Raw genomic sequence first — 20,008 nt, 5'->3', positions numbered from 1 at the left:
TCATGTGCACTTTTAAGTTTGAGAATCATTGCTCTGGTCTTGAATTCTCCTTCACAAATCGAGGCAGTGTGGCTCAACTACTAGAAATCAGGTTTCCTAACAGCCTTGTCAAGTGCGTTTTCTGAAATGCTGAAATTCTGGCCAAATAATCTGATGCAGTGCTTTTATGCATTATGTTCACTAACAGCTTTGGAGTCAGACACAGCATAGTTCAAATGCTAGCTTTATCCATGGCATATAGTAGGAGCTCAATAATGGTGATTATTCTTTCTGTTGTTACTGTTATTTTATTTTTAAAATTAATAAATAACTTTGAAGAGCAGTTTTAGGTTCACAGCCAAATTAAGCAGAGTTCCCTTTTATCCTCTGTCCCCCACTATCAATATCTGCACACATTAACAAGGGGATTACTAGCATTTGTCACTGCACTTTGCACTTGACTGAAGCTTCAAAGCAATGTTTCAACAGCCTTTAACGAATCATTTACAGATTCTATTTTATGTCTGATTTAACAGAAAGACTTTCTCTTTTCTTTTTTAAAAAAACATATCCTGTCTCAGAATGTTCTTTTGCCCTGGCAGCCAGGCCTGAAAGAGTGAGGTTAAGGTCTTGGCAGAATCCGTTTTCTTTCCACAGGATATTACGCTGGAACGGAGCAGCAGATTCTGAAGAAAAGACATTGAGAGGTACGAGCTAAATCAGAAATGAGATTCCGTTTTTAATCACAGCTCTCAGCTGATGTCCAAACCCCAGCTTGAGCAGGGAGGGGGGGGCCCGTGTTGTGGGAAATCAGAACGAATGATTGCAGGCACTTTCTGGAATTTGGGCTTTGGCGTCTTGGAAATTCGGGTTCCGAAGGACCGCAAGGGGAAGGTACCGATTTCGTTCTGCATAGCAGAACTTGGCGCGAGACTGGAAGGAAAAGGGAGTAGCTGCCAAGAGAGCTGCTGGTCTAAGAACGACTCTGAGAGTTGTCCGCGTGGAGCCCAGCTAATTTCTATGGGCTGCCTAATTTCTGTTCTCGCTCGGAGCTCCTGGGGCTTGGAAACTTTTCTAGACTTTCCGTTTGAGCTCTTATAGCTCTCCCCTTCCCCCCCTCCACTTAAAAGCCTTTGAAATCTGTTTAAAAAAAAAAACCAAAAAACTCCGGAGGGATATTTCTGGGAGACCGGAAGTAACTGGGCTTTCCTTTGTCGCTCCATTTATACGCCAATTTCCGCGGTGTCTTGTGGGAGCTGTAGTCCTGGGACGGCAATTGCCGCCTGGATCGTAGAAGACCCGGAGGTTTTTCTGGTTCCGAGGCTGGGCCTCTGACGGGCCTCATGCAAAGAGCTTTCGCTAAGTTGAAAAGCTCTGTGTGATTTCTATCTTTGGTATATGTATTTTTTCTAAGTTAAATTTTTTCTTTCTTTTTAACCAGCATGTGTAAATTAAATTATATTTGTTCTTTTAAAAAGCATCCCAAGGGAATTCCCTGCGAGTGCAGTGGGTGGGGCTCCCTGCTCCCACTGTAGGCGGCCTGGGTTCCATTCCTGGTGTGGGGACTAAGATCTCGAAAGCCGGGCCAGTAAGTAAATAGATACAAGTTATTAAATAGAATAAAAAGCATACAGAAAACAAAAGTGGTAGGATGTCTATATTAACTTCACACTAACAGTTCAGAAAGATGTAAACTGAAATTAAAGGCTTTCTGTACCTGTTCAGCTCCCTCCCTTAAAAGGAATCCGTATATTCGATTTTTAAAGAAAAAAATCAGGTGCAAATGTACATGTAGTTGACCCTTGAACAAAATGGACTTTGAAATGCAGGGGTCCACTTATACAGGGAATTTTTTTTTTTGTCAACAAATATATGAATTATGAAAGAGTAGGCAAAAGAGGTAATGACATCATACTCTTCTTAAACTTTCTTTTTCATTTGATAATTCATCTTAGAGATCTTTCCATAGTGCACAAAAAGAGCTATCTAACTCTTTTTTTGATGGTTGTATGGTATTTCATAACAGAAATACCATAAGTTATTCATTCATTGATCTCTCCTTCACCATCCCATTGAGGGACATTTTGATTGTTTCCAGCTTTTTTCTGTTGCAAACAATTTTGCAATGACTGCCTGAACATATTTTGGTGTAAATCCACAGGGTAAATTTGTAGAGGAAAATTATCCAGCCAAGGAGATATATGCTTTATAAAAGTTGAGAACTATCAACAAATTGCTAAACTGTACCAGTTTACACTGGAATTCCCAGTGGCTCAGTGGTAAAGAATTCACCTGACAATGCAGTAGACACAAGTTCGATCTCTGGGTAGGGAAGATTCCCTGGAGGAGGGCATGGTAAGCCACTGCAGTATTCTTGCCTGGAGAATCCCAGGGACAGAGATGCCTGGTGGGCTACAGTCCATAGGGTTGCAAAGTCAGACACAATTGAGCACACACACACCAATTTATAGTAGTACCCAGCGATGTATGAAGGTGTTTGCTTCCCCCGTTCTATTCTAGCTTTGGGTATCAACAACTTTAGAAATTTTGCCTCTCTGAGAAGTAAACAATATATCTTCCTTTGAGTGATTAGCAGTTTCATAATTATGAATGAGGCTGCACTTTTCTTGATACATTTAATGGCTATTTATATTTCTGAAAGTAATCATATCCTTAATCCAGTTTTCTATTGTGTTGTTAATCTTTTTCTTACTGATTTTTTTTTGTACTTTTTGTAAACTGGGGAACTCAGCCTTTTGTCTGTTATGGGAATTGTGAAATTTTTTTCCTTGTACATTGTTTGCCTACTTTCTGATTTTGCTTTTGTATTTTTTTTTTTGCCACTACACATCTGTGTAAATTTTGTACAGTCATGTTTATTAATTTTATCCTATGGTTTCTGGGTTATTTGGTTATCTGTAACTTACTTTCATTTAAGGAGGAACAGCTCTAGCTTCATCATTTTTTCAAAATACTAGCCAATGGCCCCAACGTGATTTTTATTACTTTTATCATTAGAGAGAAAAACCCAGTGACCATTAAAAATATACCCTACCATAAGATGCTGCTGCAAGTTTAAAGGTTAGTTTTGGGGAAAAGAGTAGAAATAAATAAGTGGTATTCTACTTTTCTCCAAATACATGCTTACCTTATATTATTGCTTTTTCAAACAATACCCCCAAAAGGTTGCTATTATTTATGTGTTTATACTATATTTATACGAAGTATTATTTATTTAATATTTATTAAGGTAATGAAGACTTCTAATCATTATACAACTTAAAAAATAAAAAAGTATGAAAATGATTTTTAAAATTATGAACGATAGAAGTAGAATTCCCTAATTGAGAGAGGGTTGTGTATGTTCAAATATAAAGCAAACTTTTCCCCCAAATCATCCTTTAGAAGAAAATGTTGGTACCTTGTACTTGTAACCTTACAGAGTTTCTCATACAGTGGAAGAACAGCACTCTTCTTAAATTAATACAGTTTTTCAAAATATAGTATTTTAAATATATAGGTTTAAGTAAATTTAAAAAGCTGAATATTATAGATCATTGGATCATTTTATATATAGCTAAATAATGAAAGTTAAGTATTACATGTAAGCATTTGTCTATTTTATATATAATATATACACTATATTGGAGAAGGAAATGGCAACCCACTATAGTACTCTTGCCTGGGAAATCCCATGGACGGGGGAGGCTGGGGGCTACAGTTCATGGGGTCTAAAGACTCGGACACAACTGGGTGACTAAGCCGCCACCACCACCACATATACTACATTCACGTGTAATATATACAAGTATGACCTCGAAGTCATGTTTTGGCGGGGGGCGGATTGTCTCACTGGTGAAACTTAGGCTTTTATTCAGGCCTGGATAATGTATTCTTGTCATTTTGGTATTGTTTGATCTTAGTGTGGATACAGTGGTACAATATGAAGAAATGCTGAAGTATAAGCATCATTTAAAAACATGGTGAAAAATACAAGAAGAAATAGCTAAATGTTTTACCATATTTGCCTCTAGGCAGAGGGAGATAGGAGGCAAGTTTTCTACTTTTCTGTTAAAACCTTAGAATACCATGTCCTGAGGCATGTGGGCTCAGAAGTTGTGGTTCTCGGGCTCGAGAGCACAGGCTCGATTGTCGTGGAACACGGGCTTGGTGCTCCGTGGCACGTGGGAGCTTCCCAGACCGCAGGTCAAACCGGCGTCTCTGCATTGGCCCACTGAGCCACCAGGGAAGCCCGTTTTTATAACAAGAAAAACATGAGGATGTATGATTGGGCGCTTCCTTTTAAGATTTTCTTTTTCTCTGATTATAAAATCACATTGTATTCATTTTCATCAAGACTTATCAAACTCAATATTTTATGTAAAAATATATAGGTGGCGCTGGTGGTAAAGAACCTGTCTGCCAATGCAGGAGACATAAGAGACGAGGGTTTGATCCCTTGGTCAGGAACATTCCCTGGAGGAGGGTATAGCAACCCACTCCAGTATTCTTGCCTGGGGAATCTCATGGACAAAGGAGCCTGGTGGGCCACAGTCCATGGGGTCACTAAGAGTTGGACACGACTGAAGCAACTAAGAACGCATATAAATATACTAATATATATTTAAATATATACAACTAAGTTATTTTACTAATATATATTTAAATATATACAGCTAAGTTATTTGTGACATGCAGTAATATATTAGTTTCAAGTGTGCAACAGTGATTTGACTTTTTTTTCTTTACCATACTGTGTGGTTTGTGGCATCTCAGTTCCCCAGTCAGGACTGAACCTGGGCCAAGGCAGTGAGAGCACTGAATTCTAACCGCTAGGCCACCAGGAAACTCCCAAGATTTGATATTTTTATATAATCACCACAGTAATCTGCTGCTGCTGCTGCTGCTAAGTCGCTTCAGTCGTGTCCGACTCTGTGCGACCCCATAGACGGCAGCCCACCAGGCTCCCCCGTCCCTGGGATTCTCCAGGCAAGAACACTGGAGTGGGCTGCCATTTCCTTCTCCAATGTGTGAAAGTGAAAAGTGAAAGTGAAGTCGCTCAGTTGTGACCGACTCTTCGCGACCCCATGGACCATAGACTACCAGGCTCCTCCGTCCATGGGGTTTTCCAGGCAAGAGTGCTGGAGTGGCGTGTCATTGCCTTCTCCGCCAGTAAGTCTAGTTACCGTCTATTGCCATGCAAAGTTGTTGCAATCAATATTTTTATTTTTGGGATATGATCTTGTAACCAAGTCATTCAGTACTACTATTAATAAAAATAGCAAAACCTCAGAGGCTTAAAACAAGATGGGAAGGAGCTTTGTACTGAATTCTGACAGTGAAAATAAATGTGGAAATATCCAAATGAGGAAAATAACCAGTAATGCCATGTAAAACTGTAACCTCACAACATAAAGAACACCTTCAGCTGGGTACTTATTGAATTATGAGCTCTTTCTTTTTAATCCTTACCTTTATCCTGAGGGGTGCTGTGAGTTGAGGGCACTAAGGAGGGAACCATTCAGAGCCAAGGTGTCAAACATGTAGGCCACAGTTTAGTAAATAATATGATAAATAACACAATGCAGGTGTATTCTATTTGTAGAACTGCTTAATTTTAGGTTATTAAAGAAAGGAATGAAAACCTTTAGTTGATTTTATTCTGCCACATACATTATGTTTACATGAAATAAAAATTTTGGTAAAACTCAGTTATAGGATGTAGGGTGAGTAAAAGAAATTATCAGAATTCTTTAAAAAAAAAAAGCAAAAACTACAGGTACTGTGTAAGTATATAGCTAAAAGGCTCTCAGTAAATCCCTACTGACTTACATATGTTAGCTTTCTTTTCTAAAAGATGTGCCAACATGAGTGAAAGAACCTAAGAACAAGAGTATTCGTTGCAGTATTTTTTTTATTAGAGCTGAAGATTTGAAGTGTCTGACACCAAGGAACTGAGATTAAAAAAAGAAATAAATACACACATACACACACACACACACATACATATATGTAACTGCATATAATGAATGCAAAAAAGACAGCTGGCAGTGGTTATCTTGGGTACCTCCAGGGAATAGAACTGGTGGCTGGAAGACCCGAGGAGGGAGGGACCCCCACCTTTCACGCCTACCCTTTTATAGCTTTAAAATTCTGTTGTATGTGCGTGTAGTGGTCATTAAGGGCTTCCCACGTGGCTCAGTGGCAAAGAGTCTGCCTGCCGAGCAGAGACGTGGGTTCAGTCTCTGGGTCGAAAAGATCCCCTGGAGATTAACCTTAAACCTTCACTTTTAACATGGCACATGCTTAAGAAGCTACAGCAGTTCGCTGTTGCCTTCACACTTGTTCAGTGTCCTCTGCCTGATCCTCAGGGCTCTCCATGTTCTGGCCCTCATCTTCAGGACTGGTCTCAAATGTTATTCTCTTTAACACACTCCACTGTAAAGTTGCTTTCTTCACTTTTCTCTGAATATTTTTCCTACAACAGCTTATGCATTTTGTCCCTTCCTCCTTCTCTTCATTTATTCTGTAAATGCTTCTATGGATTTCTTTAAAATTTCCCTCTAAACCGCACAGTTTAGCATTTGATTACGTAATATGCTGGGCTTCACTTGTGGCTCAGCTGGTAAAGAATCCACCTGCAATGTGGGAGACCTGGGTTCGATCCCTGGGTTGGGAAGATCCCCTGGAGAAGGGAAAGGCTACCCACTCCAGTATTCTGGTCTGGAGAATTGCATGGACTGTATAGTCCATGGGGTCGCAAAGAGTCAGACATGACTGAGCGACTTTTACATCACAGGTAACATGCTAAAGCTTAGTTTGAGTTAATCTTGCATTCTCAACCAAATAATTTTCTGATATGAAAGGTGTTGTCATTAGAGCATAGTTCTATTCAAGGAGTAAGGAGCAGGGTTCAGCAATGTCTTCATTGCACTGTGACTCCTGTAAGGAAAGGATCACTTGAGACAACAGTTGACCTACAGTGAGCAAGACACACGTGGCGGGGGAGTTCTTCGATGGCCGGATTAATTTCCTTCTTTGTCCAACTGCAGCACAGTGTAGGGTGCTTCGGAGGGTGAATTGTTCTTGCTGTTTTAGTTGCTAGTCGTGTCTGACTCTTTTGCGACCCCATGGACTGTAGACTGCCAGGCTCCTCTGTCCATGGGGTTTCCAGGCAAGAATACTAGAGTGAGTGGCCATTTCTTTCTCCAGGGAAACTTCCTGACCCAGGGATCAAACCTGGGTCTCCTGCATTGGCAGGCAGATTCATTGCCATTGAGCCACCAGGGAGGCCCTCTTGAAGAGTGAATAAATTGGCTTACAACATGCAGTAGAGCATGCAGCAAACCGAACCAACTGAAAAACAGATTCTTGAATAAGGCCCTCTGAATTGTCACCCTTTCTAAGTCAGAAAATAATAGCTATGTGATATTTGGCATTTTGCAGTTTTTACTGACTTATTTTTTGTTGCTTTGTTCTTATTACTAGAATAATATGTTTATCTTAGAAACCGTAGATGAGGAAAAAGAATAAAATATAAATCACCTGTGACTCCAATACCTGGTGTATATGGTTTTGCAAGTTTCATAAATATACATACCACATACAGATAGTCCCTAATATATAATAGTTCAATTTAGGATTTTTCAATTTTATGATAGTGCAAAAGAAATATGAGTACAGTAAAAATGGTTCTCTGAATTCTGAATTTGGATCTTTTCCTGGGCCAGGAACTTGTGGTATGATACTCAGGTATTTAATAAGTTATATGAAATATTCAACACTTCATTATTAAATAGGCTTGTTTTAGATGCTATTTCCTACTTGTAGGCTAATGTAAGTGTTTTGAGCACATTTAAGGTAGGCTAGGCTCAGGTATGATATTCAGTAGGATACTTGGGTTAAATGCATTTTTGATTTAGGATGAGTTTATGGTGTCAAAACCCCATGCTAAATTGAGGAAGAGCTGTATATTTATAAAAGAGGAATCATACCATACTTCTAAAACTTAAATTTTGTATTTCTTCCTTTTTAAATTGAGATATAACTTATGCCCAGTAATGTGCATGAGTCTCAATGCTCAGTGAATGTTTACATAATATGTATTGGTTGTTACTTTTTTTTCACCTAACAATGTGTGAACATTTCTCAGCTATTAAATATCTTTCTACATCTTTAAAATGACTACATGATATACTACTGTATGTGGATCATTATTTAAATGACTGTTGTTGAGTTAATTTTTCTACAAAACTTTCATTATTGTTAATTGGTAATGAGAACTATCATTATTGCTGTATCTTTGTACACATTCTTTTTTTTTGGCTCCACCATGCAGTATGTGGGATCTTAGTTTGTGGAGCAGGGATCAAACTCTCTTCCTCTGCATTGCAAGTGCAGTCTTAACCACTGGACTGCCAGGGAAGTCCCACAAGTCACTGTTTTAAATAATCCTGTTTGTTTGCATGTGTCTTGTCTGCCTCCCTCCGTTACACTGTAAGCTCCCTAAGAACTGTTTACCACATCTTTTTCTACAATCGTGCTAAGCACAAACTATGTCCTCAGTAAATATTTGTTGAATGAATGGATGATCAAATGAATTATCATATGATCTCTTAGTCTATTTCTTTCTACTCTTGTGTGTGTTAGTTGCTCAGTCGTGTCTGATTCTTTGTGACCCCATGGACTGTAGCCCTCCAGGCTCCTCTGTCCTTGGGATTTTCCAGGCAAGAATACTGAAATGGATTGCCATTTCCTTTTCCAGGGGATCTTCCTGGCCCTGGAATTGAACCCTGGTCTCCTACATTACAGGCAGATTCTTTACTGTCTGAGCCACCATGGAAGCCTGTCTACTCTTAAACTGTTTTAAAAATTATGAAATATTCTTAACACTCAGAAAAGTGTTCACTACTCCTATTTAACAAACGCTAAGATTTTACCATAATGCTTCAAATTTTTTTCTGTCCCTTAAGAAGAAAAAGGTGAAAATATATCAGAGGTGAAAAAATGGTCAATTTGAGGAGTATGTAAAAATGGATAGTGTTTATCAACTTCTAAAAGGAATGGTTCGTTTGCATCACTTACATAAACTCAAACTACAGATCCCAGCCAGCACTGCAACAGTTCGGCACGTGGGCTATTCTTTTCTCTTGTATAAACAGCCAATGAAAGCCAGAGTTAACAAAGGTTTCGGATGACAGCTGGCGTGCTGACTGTGGCCAGCCTTAAATCTAGTTAACTGCTGTAAACCAGATCTCAAAAGGCGTTTCCTGTTAATTCTCAGTTCATTGTGCCTCTTGTTTCAAAGGGAAGAAAAACGGGTTTAGTCATCTCAATGGATGCGATACTGAATTACAAGTCGGAAGATACTGAAGATTACTACACGTTACTGGGATGTGATGAACTGTCTTCGGTAAGCAATGAATAATGCTATTCTTTTTCACAACAGTATTTCAAGTTTTATTTAAGGTTTTAAAATTTTGAACTTTTAGTCACGTTGCCTAAAAATCTAATCATGTATTATTTTAAAGCTCTTTTTGGCTCAGAGAAATAAAATAGTGTTGGGTCTTTACTTGAATAGTGTCCTCTTTCAATTTTCTGGACTTTTCTGATTGAATATGTGTATTCTGACACATGGTCATAGACTCTTTTTCAAATATACTAAAAATATATATTTGAAATTTTATTGTAATTGCTATTGGCAGTGTTTCATAGTATATACATAAGCTATATCTTTATTATGGTAATTTACACTGTAATCGAGATGAAATTTAATTTTCTAGTAATGATTTTAAAACATTTCATTAAAATATGTAGTCTTACATGAGCAGTTAAATTATTTAAACCAAGAAATATCCTTTTGTGTTAATAATTCAAATTGTGTAAGAGGAATTACTTCTTTAAACTGTGGCTTCTGAAACAAAATATGTGACAACTCTGTAATTGTTCATTTGATCTATAATGGAACAATGTTTTAAAGGTCCCTATGGATAATTATAAGGTCGTAAAAGTTTTTCACATTATGGAAAGTTCATTTATAATTTTACCTCCCAAAGGTAACATTCTTAATGTTTGCAAATTAGTCTCCAGACTCTTTCCTATGTATGTATTTTTGAAGAATGTGTTTACTTTTTACCCATTAACATTATAATACGGATTTCTCCATGCTACTAAAGGTTCTTCATACATGGGTTAATGATTGCATAATATTTTATTTTACTATTGTACCCAAACTGATTATTCTCTTATTGTTAAACATTTCATTTACAGTTTTTTAAGCATTTTAAATGTTGTTTAGATGAGTATGAAATATATTTTATTACATTATTAAATATATTCACATTGTTTTATATTTATATAAGTATTAAAATATTTATTTTATTACTAAAATGTAGCTATTAATATTAAATACTTTAAAGCAAATTAGTTTTCTACTTATCTTTGTTTTATAAGGCTGGAGTTAAGTAATAAAATGCACTTAGTTTTGTTTGGCAAATAGAATGCGGTATTGGACACAAAGATTAAAATCTCTATCTTCATCACCCTGAGGAAGTTAGTTTAGGTACCTTGTAGTTAAACACCCACACACAAAAGAGGTTATAATATTCTCTTAATTACATATTTCTTCTTTAGGGTAATATGTTACTTTTGTTTTCTTTAGGTGTGGCTTACTTATATTAATTGAGAAAGCTTATCATGTGTTATTCATACTTTGAATTATACTCTTGCCGAATAATTTTTGAAGGAACTATTTAAATCAAAGGAACATACTTTAATTTGAACAGTTTCACAATTTGGATTTTTAAAAAATATTGTCATGCTAGGTTATAAAGTAAAGGTTGTAATATCCCCTAAGTAAATCTCTTTAGTCAGGCTTTTGTAGTTATGTTATTGTCTTTTCAGTTTACAAAGAAAGATTAGCTTTGAATAGACTAAAAAAATGATCCCATTGTTTATTCATAATGTTTATAACAGTTTCATTTTGTCATGACCAGTTATAGTCATACTTCTCTGTGTATACTGTGGCATATATTAAAAGGAGAATATGTAAAAAATAGGTGAATAAGAGCGTGGTCTTGAGATTTCTTCTTCTGGGTATATTTTACCAATTCTGTCATTGGTATAGCATGTGTAGCTAACAGGTACTTACTGTCACAATTTTATCAATCCCTTTTATACATTATCTTTCTCCTCTTTTTATATGCATCCTTCTCATTTACAAACATCTTCATGCTTTTTAAAACTATTATTGTGACATTTTCTTTACTTGATTTGCATTGCCTGAATTTTCTTTACTTCACATATTCCTTTTTTTGATACTCTAAAAAATTAACCAGAACTGTTTCTATCCAAAAGCAATTTAGTAGTTATAATTTCAAAGCAACTTGATATTTTGACACTACTTAAAACAACTGAGACACACACATAATTCTTTTGCTTAGTATACAGTTCTTACACTTTAAAGCTTGTGTTGGAAATTAATAAATGACACATGTAAGGCCATGGGAGATTTCCATGCTGTTGAGTAGAAAACAAATACTCCCTGTTCAGAAACATTTACCAAAGTTTAAGGAAAGAATGTCTGACAAGACTTCGGAGAATAGATGGCGTGTGAAGTGATTCTGCATCAAAATTTAGATGCATGGAGGGAGACACAGAGGGCATTTGTGTGGCCAGGGGAAAGCTAAAGATCCCTTCAACTGGGAATCAAATTAGTCCCTATTGCACATGAGTATTTCCTGGCACAGAGCAAAATACTGTGCTTTTAGGATAGGTAAAAGATAAGCTTTTAAGTTTTAAAATTTAATTTCTAAAGTTATATATGTTCAATCAGGAAATGAGGAGTATAAAGAGAGCATAGGGAAAAATGCCAACCCAAACACTTAATGTTTGGGACTATGATATATGCATGGAATTTATGCATGTATATATGTATAATTTTGTATAAATAACTACATGTATGTATGTATGCATATTTATACATTTATCTTTATATGTGTCTGGAGTCAGACTGCCTGAGGTGAAATCCTGGCTCTGCAACTTACTAGCTCTGAGACTGGGAAAATTACTTTCCTATGTTTTGTTTCCCTAATCTGCAAAATGGGAATATAATAGTACCCACCTTATAGAGTTGCTGTGGGAATTGAAAGACATGCTATATTTAAAGTACTTAGAACAGTGCCTGGCACACAATAGGTCTCAATAAATCTTGGCTATTATTTATAATTATTTTATTTATTTGGTGTAGCCTACAGAATCCTAGTTCCCCAAGCAGGGACTGAACCCAGGCCCATGGCAGTGAAAGCATGGAGGCCTAATCACTGGACTGCTAGAGAATTTCCTCATTATTTTGCATATACACACATATACATATATGTTACATAATTCCTTTTGAGTAAAACATTAATATTTTATACCTCACACAATGCTTTGTAGCTTACCTTTTTCTCATAGAATGTTTTATATAAAATTTCTCAGATTATTAAAAATCTACTACAAGAAGATTTTTTTAATGACTGCAAAATATGCCATCCTATAGCCCTATTACAATTAACTTCAACAAATATCCTATTACTAGCCACACAAGTTTTTGTTTAAGATGTATAACTTTTTATTCGTTGAACCTTCTTCCTATAACTAAATCCATTCCCTACCTTCAATTATCCTCTTAGCCAAATTCCTAGAATTGAAATGGTTGGATTGAAAAGTATGAAAAAAATTAAAGGATTTATATATTTTGTTGTTGTTGTTCAGTCACTAAGTCATGTCTGACTCTCTGTGACCTCATGGGCTGTAGCATGCCAAGCTCCTCTGTCCTTCACTATTTCCTGGAGTTTGCTCAAACTCATGTCTGTTGAGCAAATGATGCTAACTAACCATCTCATCCTTTGCTGCCTCCTTCTCCTTTTGCCTTCAGTCTTTCCCAGCATCAGGGTCTTTTCCAGTGAGTTGGTTCTTTGCATCAGGAGGCCAACGTATTGGAGCTTTAGCATCAATCTTCCAATGAATATTCAGGGTTGATTTCCTTTAGGATTGACTGGTTTGATCTCCTTGCTGTCCAAGGGACTCTCAAGAATCTTCTCTAGGACCATAATTAGAAAGCATCCATTCTTTGGTCCTCAGCTTTCTTTATGGTCCTTCTGTCACATCTGTACATGACTGCTGGAAAAACCATAGCTTTGAGTATATGAACCTTTGTCAGCAAAGTGATGTCTCTGCTTTTTAATATCCTGTCTGGGTTTTTCATAGCTTTATATATGTATATCTCAATTGATTTACAGAAAATTTGCTAAAATTTGCTAAAAATGTGAAAAGAACATTTAAACTCTTACCAGGAAAGCACAGGTGAGTTCATTTCCTTGTACCCTCAGTGACACTGGTTATAATAATCCATGGATGTTTTGACTTTTTGATTATGAGTAAAGTTGATATTTATTGTAGATTTATTGGCTAGTAGAATAGACAGCTTTCCAGACCATTGGACATTGTGTCAGAAATGCACAATTTGGTGGACTTTGACATGAAGGGCCTCAGTTATCCATGAGCTGCACGTGGCACCAGGAACATGAGGTGGTGATGCCAGGAGATAAATAGAATGTGCCCAGGACAAACTAAGCCACTTTATTGGTTGGTTTTCCCAGAATCAGCCCTACACAGGAGATCTGTGATAAATTTTGTGGTAGTAAAATATGAAAAGTAATGCTAGACTGATATGCACAATTCTTAATTTTTAAAAATTGGATAGGAATGAAATAAACAACAGCAAAACCTCCAAGCTCTCTACTTTTGATATATAGGTATAGTTTTTATCTATTTGTGCTATTAATGTCCCCAAGACATATACATAAGTATGTGTATAAAAATGTGTCTTGAAGGATTCTGTCATCTTAGGGGAAAAGGAGTAGAAGTTTTTTTAAAATTGTATTACATTATGTTTGGCTGCACTAGATCTTCGTTGCTTTTTGGGGTCTTTCTCCAGCTGCGGTGAGCGGGGTCTACTCTTTGCTGTGGTTCAAGGACTTCTCATCACTGGGGCTGCTCCCGTCGAGAAGCACAGGCTCCCGGCGTGCGGGCCTCAGTGTGTGGGGCACAGAGGCTCAGTAGCTGTGGCTCGCAGGCCCTCGGGCATGCACCGGCTGGTACACCGGCTTGGTTGGTCTGAGGCATGTGGAATCTTCTCCGATCAGATATCGAACTGGCAGGCAGATTCTTATCCATTGCACCACCAGGAAAGTCCAGGAATAAAGGTTTCTTTTAAAAAATATTCTGTATTGATGGAAATCTTTTCAAAGAGAGTTTGTGAGTACTTGTAAATTACTTGTTAATTAAAACATGCTTACTATTAGATTCTTTAAAATATTTAATATTTAAAAATTTAAAAACAAGTCCCAATCTCAATTTTCTTTGTTCTATTAGCAGGTCATGGTGACAGTTATAGGGAGCACCCAGCAAGAGGAAACATAACTATAGTTCTTACTAGGAAATCTATCTCTTCCTGTTACTCCAAGGGTCTCCCAGGACATAAACATATAAGAGAATAGAGATATCAATCTGGGCTTTAAACATACTCATAACTAACACTGTCTTTGATTGTAAAAGTGAAGATTTTTTTATGAGAGTTGATTAAGGATGCTATGGAGCTGATAAAAATATTTCTCCCATGATTCTTCTGACAATATTGAACTGAACTGCTTCAGAATTTAATTCTCAAACGAGGTAATTTGCTTTCATGAATTCGTGCATAGTAAATGTGGAACTTGTTAATAGGTCCTAAGCCTGAAGAGCTGGCCCGTGTAAAAGAGTGGTTAAGATGATGGGATTTGGGGATTTCCCTGGCAGTTCAATGGTTAGGACTCCTCACTTTCACTGTTGAGGGCCATGGTTTGATCCTTGGTTGAGGAACTAAGATCCCACAAGCTGTGCAGCCAGCCAAAACACTAAAAGAATGATTGGATTTGAATTCCAACTGCTTAGTTAACAAAAAACTCAGCTTTTTTTCCAGTAACAAGTTAAATGAGTTCAAGGAACTTAACAACTAATGTTTAATTAATAGCTATTAAGTTCTTACTCTGATCAGGCTTTGTGTTAAGTGCTGGAGTTACATTATTCATGAAATGTAAAGATGAGGAAATCTAGGTACATGGAAATTATATAACTTGCCTACACTGACAGGGCAGTACTGGGATTTAAAACAAAGCAATCAGATAGTCGGACATGACTTAGCGACTAAACAACAACAAAAAGTCAGATACTAAGAGCCACATAACCACTTTTACATTATGCTGTTGACATTACAATTATAATTAATAAAGCCAAGTCTTGATAATTCATGATAATAAGGATTAGATGGGTGAGTGAAACCCAATAAAATCATAGATGGCCTTCAAACCTCATTTTAGTTTGGGCAGAAGTCTCTGTTTATTCAATCAAAATCTCTAACCAAACTGTTCACTGGTAACAAAATGATCAAGTTTATCCTTTTTTTGTCTAAATTGTGAAAAAATTTTTTCTTTCCAACTTTATGGAGATATAATTGACATACAGTACTGTAAGTTTGAAGTACAGATTGCCACAAATTTACTGAACATTCATCATCTATATAAATACCAAATTAAGAAATAGAAATTTTTTCCTTGTGATGAGAACTCTTAGGATTTACTCTTTTAACACCCTTCATGTACTACATATAGTAGTGTTAATTATATGTATCATTTTTTACATTATATCACTAATACTTATTTAACTGGAAATTTGTGTCTTTTGACTACATTTATTTAACCCCTCCATCCCCAATTGTGAAATTCTTTTTGTGTGTGTGTGTGAAATTCCTAATAAAAAAGAAAAGGACAAAAAAAGAAGAAAGAACTTTATAATGGGTTATTTATAAACTGGACAATCATCTTGAGTAACAGAGGTGGCTAAACAGCCTTTGAAGAACTCAGATGTGTAAACACACCTTTTATAATTGTTAGGATAAACCTATATGACCACTTTTAATGTTTAAATATACTGAACTCATAGGTGTCTTGGGCCATCGTCTAAATACAGTAGCAAGTTCAATTGTCCTTACATACTACTATTTGAATAGGAATGTTTATTGGATACTTTCTGAATTTTGTGATTGAGAAAATAATTTCTTAGAGTAAAAAGTCAAAATACAAATAGGAATCAAAATAAAAAGGTGGGTGTTCATGGTGGCTTTTTTGGGAAGGACTGACACCCTAGTTTTCCCTTTATGCCATTCAAGTTGGATTCCTCATTTTAAACATTAATTTCTGTTTTAGGTTGAACAAATCCTCGCAGAATTTAAGGTCAGGGCCCTGGAATGTCACCCTGACAAGCATCCTGAAAATTCCAAAGCTGGTAAGTATTTAATAATGGTTGTTTTTCATGAAAATGTATAGCATATAGACCTAAAAAGCCAGTGAATAATAGCTTCATTTTCTTTTATCTATTTACACTCAAAATTATTCTTTCATTTAATGCTGAAGAGTGCTTTTGCGCTATTGAATGGAGGCTGAAGAGGAAACTGGGTAGGGTCTTTTTTCTAATAGCGATCATTTAACTCATTGATCTTTCTGCTGTAATGTGTTGCTTCATGGTTTACAATTTGTCCAGTTGGGACTTCCCTAGTGGTCCAGTGGTTAAGACTCCATGCTTCCAATGCAGAGGGTGTGGGTTTGATCCCTGGTTGGGGAACTAAGATCCCACATGACAAAATAAATAAATAGATAAGTAAATAAAATAATAAGAATAAAAAAATGTGTCCAGTTTTATGCTTCATTTCACCAGTTTCTGAAGGTTAATAGTGACTTCCGTTTGTAACTAGGTGGTTATCTTAATGAGAACCTTGCTGTGTTTTCTTCTGAATAGGTCTGTATATATTGTATAATAATATATTCATACATTTGTTTTTTCTTTATCATATTTTAAATTTCATGATCATAAATTTATACATATATGCTTTTGTGTATCTCAGCTTGAAAAAATACAGACAAAACAATAATTCTTTGTTAACCTATCTCCCACCTGCTTCTTCTCTATCTCTGTACTTCCCTTTGGAGCTAATTTTCCTGAAAAAGAAGTTCACAGTTGGTATCGCTACTTCTCTTTCAGCCAGTTTTCAATTTATCCCAGTTTGACTTCCTCCTCACCTTTCTGGGAAATGGCTCTTGTAATAGTCACCAAGAACTTCTTGGCTGCCAACTCCTTTTAGTCCTTATCTTCCCTGAGCTTGCATCAGAATTTGGAACTGTTGACCATGCTCATCTTCTTGACACTCCTTTTTCTTAGCTACCAGGATATGCCCTTATGCTTTTCCTCCTACTTCTTGGACTGTTCTTTCTGTCTCCTTTGTAACTTCTTCCCTTCTGTCCTAAGGTTCGCTTCTAAAACCTCTTTTGAGGACTTCCCTAGTGATCCTGGGGTTAAGACTTTGCTTTCCAATGCATGGGGTATAGGGTTGAGGCCTGATTGGGGAACTGAGATCCCATATCCCTTGCAGCCAAAAAAAGCAAAACATTAAACAGAAACAATATTGTAACAAATTTAATACAGACTTTAAAAATGGAACACGTAAAAAAATCTTAAAAAAAGTTTTAAACTCTCTTCTGGGCTTCCTCCCCACTTTTTCTCTAGAATTTTGTTGAAGTCTGTGGTTTTCAGTCATCAGTTATTTGTTGATGGCTTCCCATTTTATGTTTAACTCAGTTCTCATTCCTCAGTGGCTTTGACTGCTTCTTGAAAATATCCTTTTGAGGACATTTCAATGTCACTCTGTCAAAAACTGGCCTCACTCATTATTCCTCCTCCTCTCACCTCTTGTGTGCACGCTCAGTCGCTCAGTCGTGTCCATGTATGCACCACCCAGCTTAAAACTTCACCAGTGCAGCTGAAGTCTTTTGTGTATTCCTATCCTGATTTTATTCTCAGAGTAGGTAATACTATCTAAAATTTGATGACTATGGTTACTATAATATATATGTATACTATTGGTATATGTCTAGTATGTGTATACCTAAGTTTTTTTTTTTTTGGCCATGTCTTGGAACATATGGGATCTTCCCTGACCAGGGATTGAACCCTCACCCCCCTGTAGTGGAAGGGTGGAGTCTTAACCACTGGACCATCAGGGAAGTGCTCTATTTTCTATAAGGAATATTTTCTATAAGGAAAATATTATGATTAAGACCTGTGTGCTGCTGCTGTTTAGTCACTAAGTTGTATCCAACTCTTTGCAACCCCATGGAGTGTAGCCTGCCAGACTCCTCTGCCCATGCAAGAATACTGGAGTGGGTTGCCATTTCCTTCTCCAGGGGATCTTCCTGATCCAGGGATTGGACCCGCATCTCCTGCATTAGCAGGCGGATTCTTTACCCCTGGGGCCACCAGGAAAACCCATTAAGGCTTGTCTTTAACTCCACATTTCACAAATGGTAAAACTCAAATCCTTTTCATTAAAAAAAATTTCCCTTATCTTAAAGCTCTTAATTAATTTTCTCTAGAAATCACTGATCCCTTTGACTATTTAAATGGGTTGTTTTCCAATGTAGAGAGTCATCTTTTGTTAGATATTTAACTATTACCATTGCACATTTGATTTTCCCCCTTTTTATTAAGATGCAACTTACTTAAAGCAAATGTGAAAAAATCATAAGTATAAACTTGATAAATTTTTGTCTACATATAACCAGTTTAACCACTGCCCAGATGAAGAGGTAGGACATTTCTACCACCCCAGGAAAAGTCCCTTTTCATGTCCCATTCAGTGTCAGCACCCTTTCCCATTGTTGGATCTTTATCGTCATTGGTTAGTTTTGCCTAGTTTTAAATTTTATATACATGGAATCATATGGTATGCAGTCTTTTGTGAAGCTTCTTTTGCTTTACCTTTTGTCTGTAATATTTGCACCGTGACTGTACATGTAGCAGTGGTTCATTCTCTGTCGTTGCTGGGCCTTGAGGCATAAGCCCCTTCCTGTTGTGCCCTCCCCACATCCACCAGTCTCACTGTCTCTCCACCACCACGCTTGCAACCCTATGTTTCAGCCACTCAGAACTACTTTGGCTCCTAGAGACATTCCTGGTGGTTCGGTGGTTAAGAATCTGACTTCCAATGCAGGGGACATGGGCTCAATCCCTGGTCGGGGAGCTAAAACCCCACATGCCACAGAACAACTAAACCCGAGTGCCTCACCTTTTTGAGTCTGTGTGCCTCAAACCACAGAGCCCACACGCTCTGGAGCCTGTGTACCACAACTAAAGGGAAGCCCGTGTGTCGCAGTGAAGAGCCTGGGTACTGTAACTAAGACTCGACTCAGCCAAAAATAAATATTTAAAAAATCCCAGCATTTAAGGGATTATCTAAAAGAAAAAAAGAAAAAAAAAAAAAAAAAAAAGAACTACCTTGGCTCTTTAATGTGTCCTGCTGTCTACTCTAGACCTGTATACTTATTGCCTTTTCTGCCTGGAACATTCCTGAGGCCTGCCTGCCTCCCTGCCCTGCTTTGGATTGGCTGGGCCATGCTCCCGAGTCAGGCCTCAGCTTGGCCATCACTTCCTCTGGGATTCATGTGTTCCCCAGCTACCCAGAGCCCCCTATACGTATGTCAGGCGGCCAACTGTCTATTATATTGTTAGCTTGCTAACCGTTTGCTTATTAGTTATACTGGAGGCTCTGCGGAGCTGGTCTTGCTTATCTCATTCAAAATGGTATGCCTTGCGCCCAGAATAGTATGCACAGCACCTGCCATGGAGGACAGCTACTTTGTGCACAAACTTTCTTGAATCAGTGAAAGAATGAATTCATGAACATTTCTGTAGGAGACATATATTAGTTACCCTTCTAGAATTAATACTAAGATAGATATCCTAGCATAAAACTGTAAAAATTTGATAAACACTTGAAAAAATCACCACCACAGATTATTCTTTAACTGGGTTCTCTTCCAGTGAAGCATGGCATTGAGTTGTTCTTCTGTCATGGCAAATGATTTCCATTAAGGATACGTGATGAATCATTGTGCAATCA

At 37.1% G+C, this 20,008-nt stretch overlaps 1 protein-coding gene across 2 annotated transcripts in view; it reads left to right on the top strand.

Moving 5' to 3' along the window:
- Positions 1-524: 524 nt before the first annotated feature.
- The window catches only part of DNAJC12 (DnaJ heat shock protein family (Hsp40) member C12), a 40,932-nt gene continuing 21,448 nt past the window's right edge, over positions 525-20,008 (top strand). Inside the window, exons 1-3 of one of the 2 annotated variants that reach the window (XM_065922425.1) lie at positions 525-686; positions 9,287-9,391; positions 16,263-16,341. In XM_065922425.1, coding sequence (XP_065778497.1) covers positions 9,314-9,391; positions 16,263-16,341 — 157 coding nt within the window. In that variant the 5' untranslated portion in view covers positions 525-686; positions 9,287-9,313. The remainder of the gene's footprint in view (positions 687-9,286; positions 9,392-16,262; positions 16,342-20,008) is intronic. The other variant, XM_065922424.1, reaches the window with a different exon arrangement.

The sequence above is a fragment of the Muntiacus reevesi genome, chromosome 2, assembly GCF_963930625.1.
Source record: "Muntiacus reevesi chromosome 2, mMunRee1.1, whole genome shotgun sequence".
In the NCBI taxonomy this organism is placed as follows: domain Eukaryota; kingdom Metazoa; phylum Chordata; class Mammalia; order Artiodactyla; family Cervidae; genus Muntiacus; species Muntiacus reevesi.
This window is presented reverse-complemented; position numbering and strand designations above follow the sequence as displayed.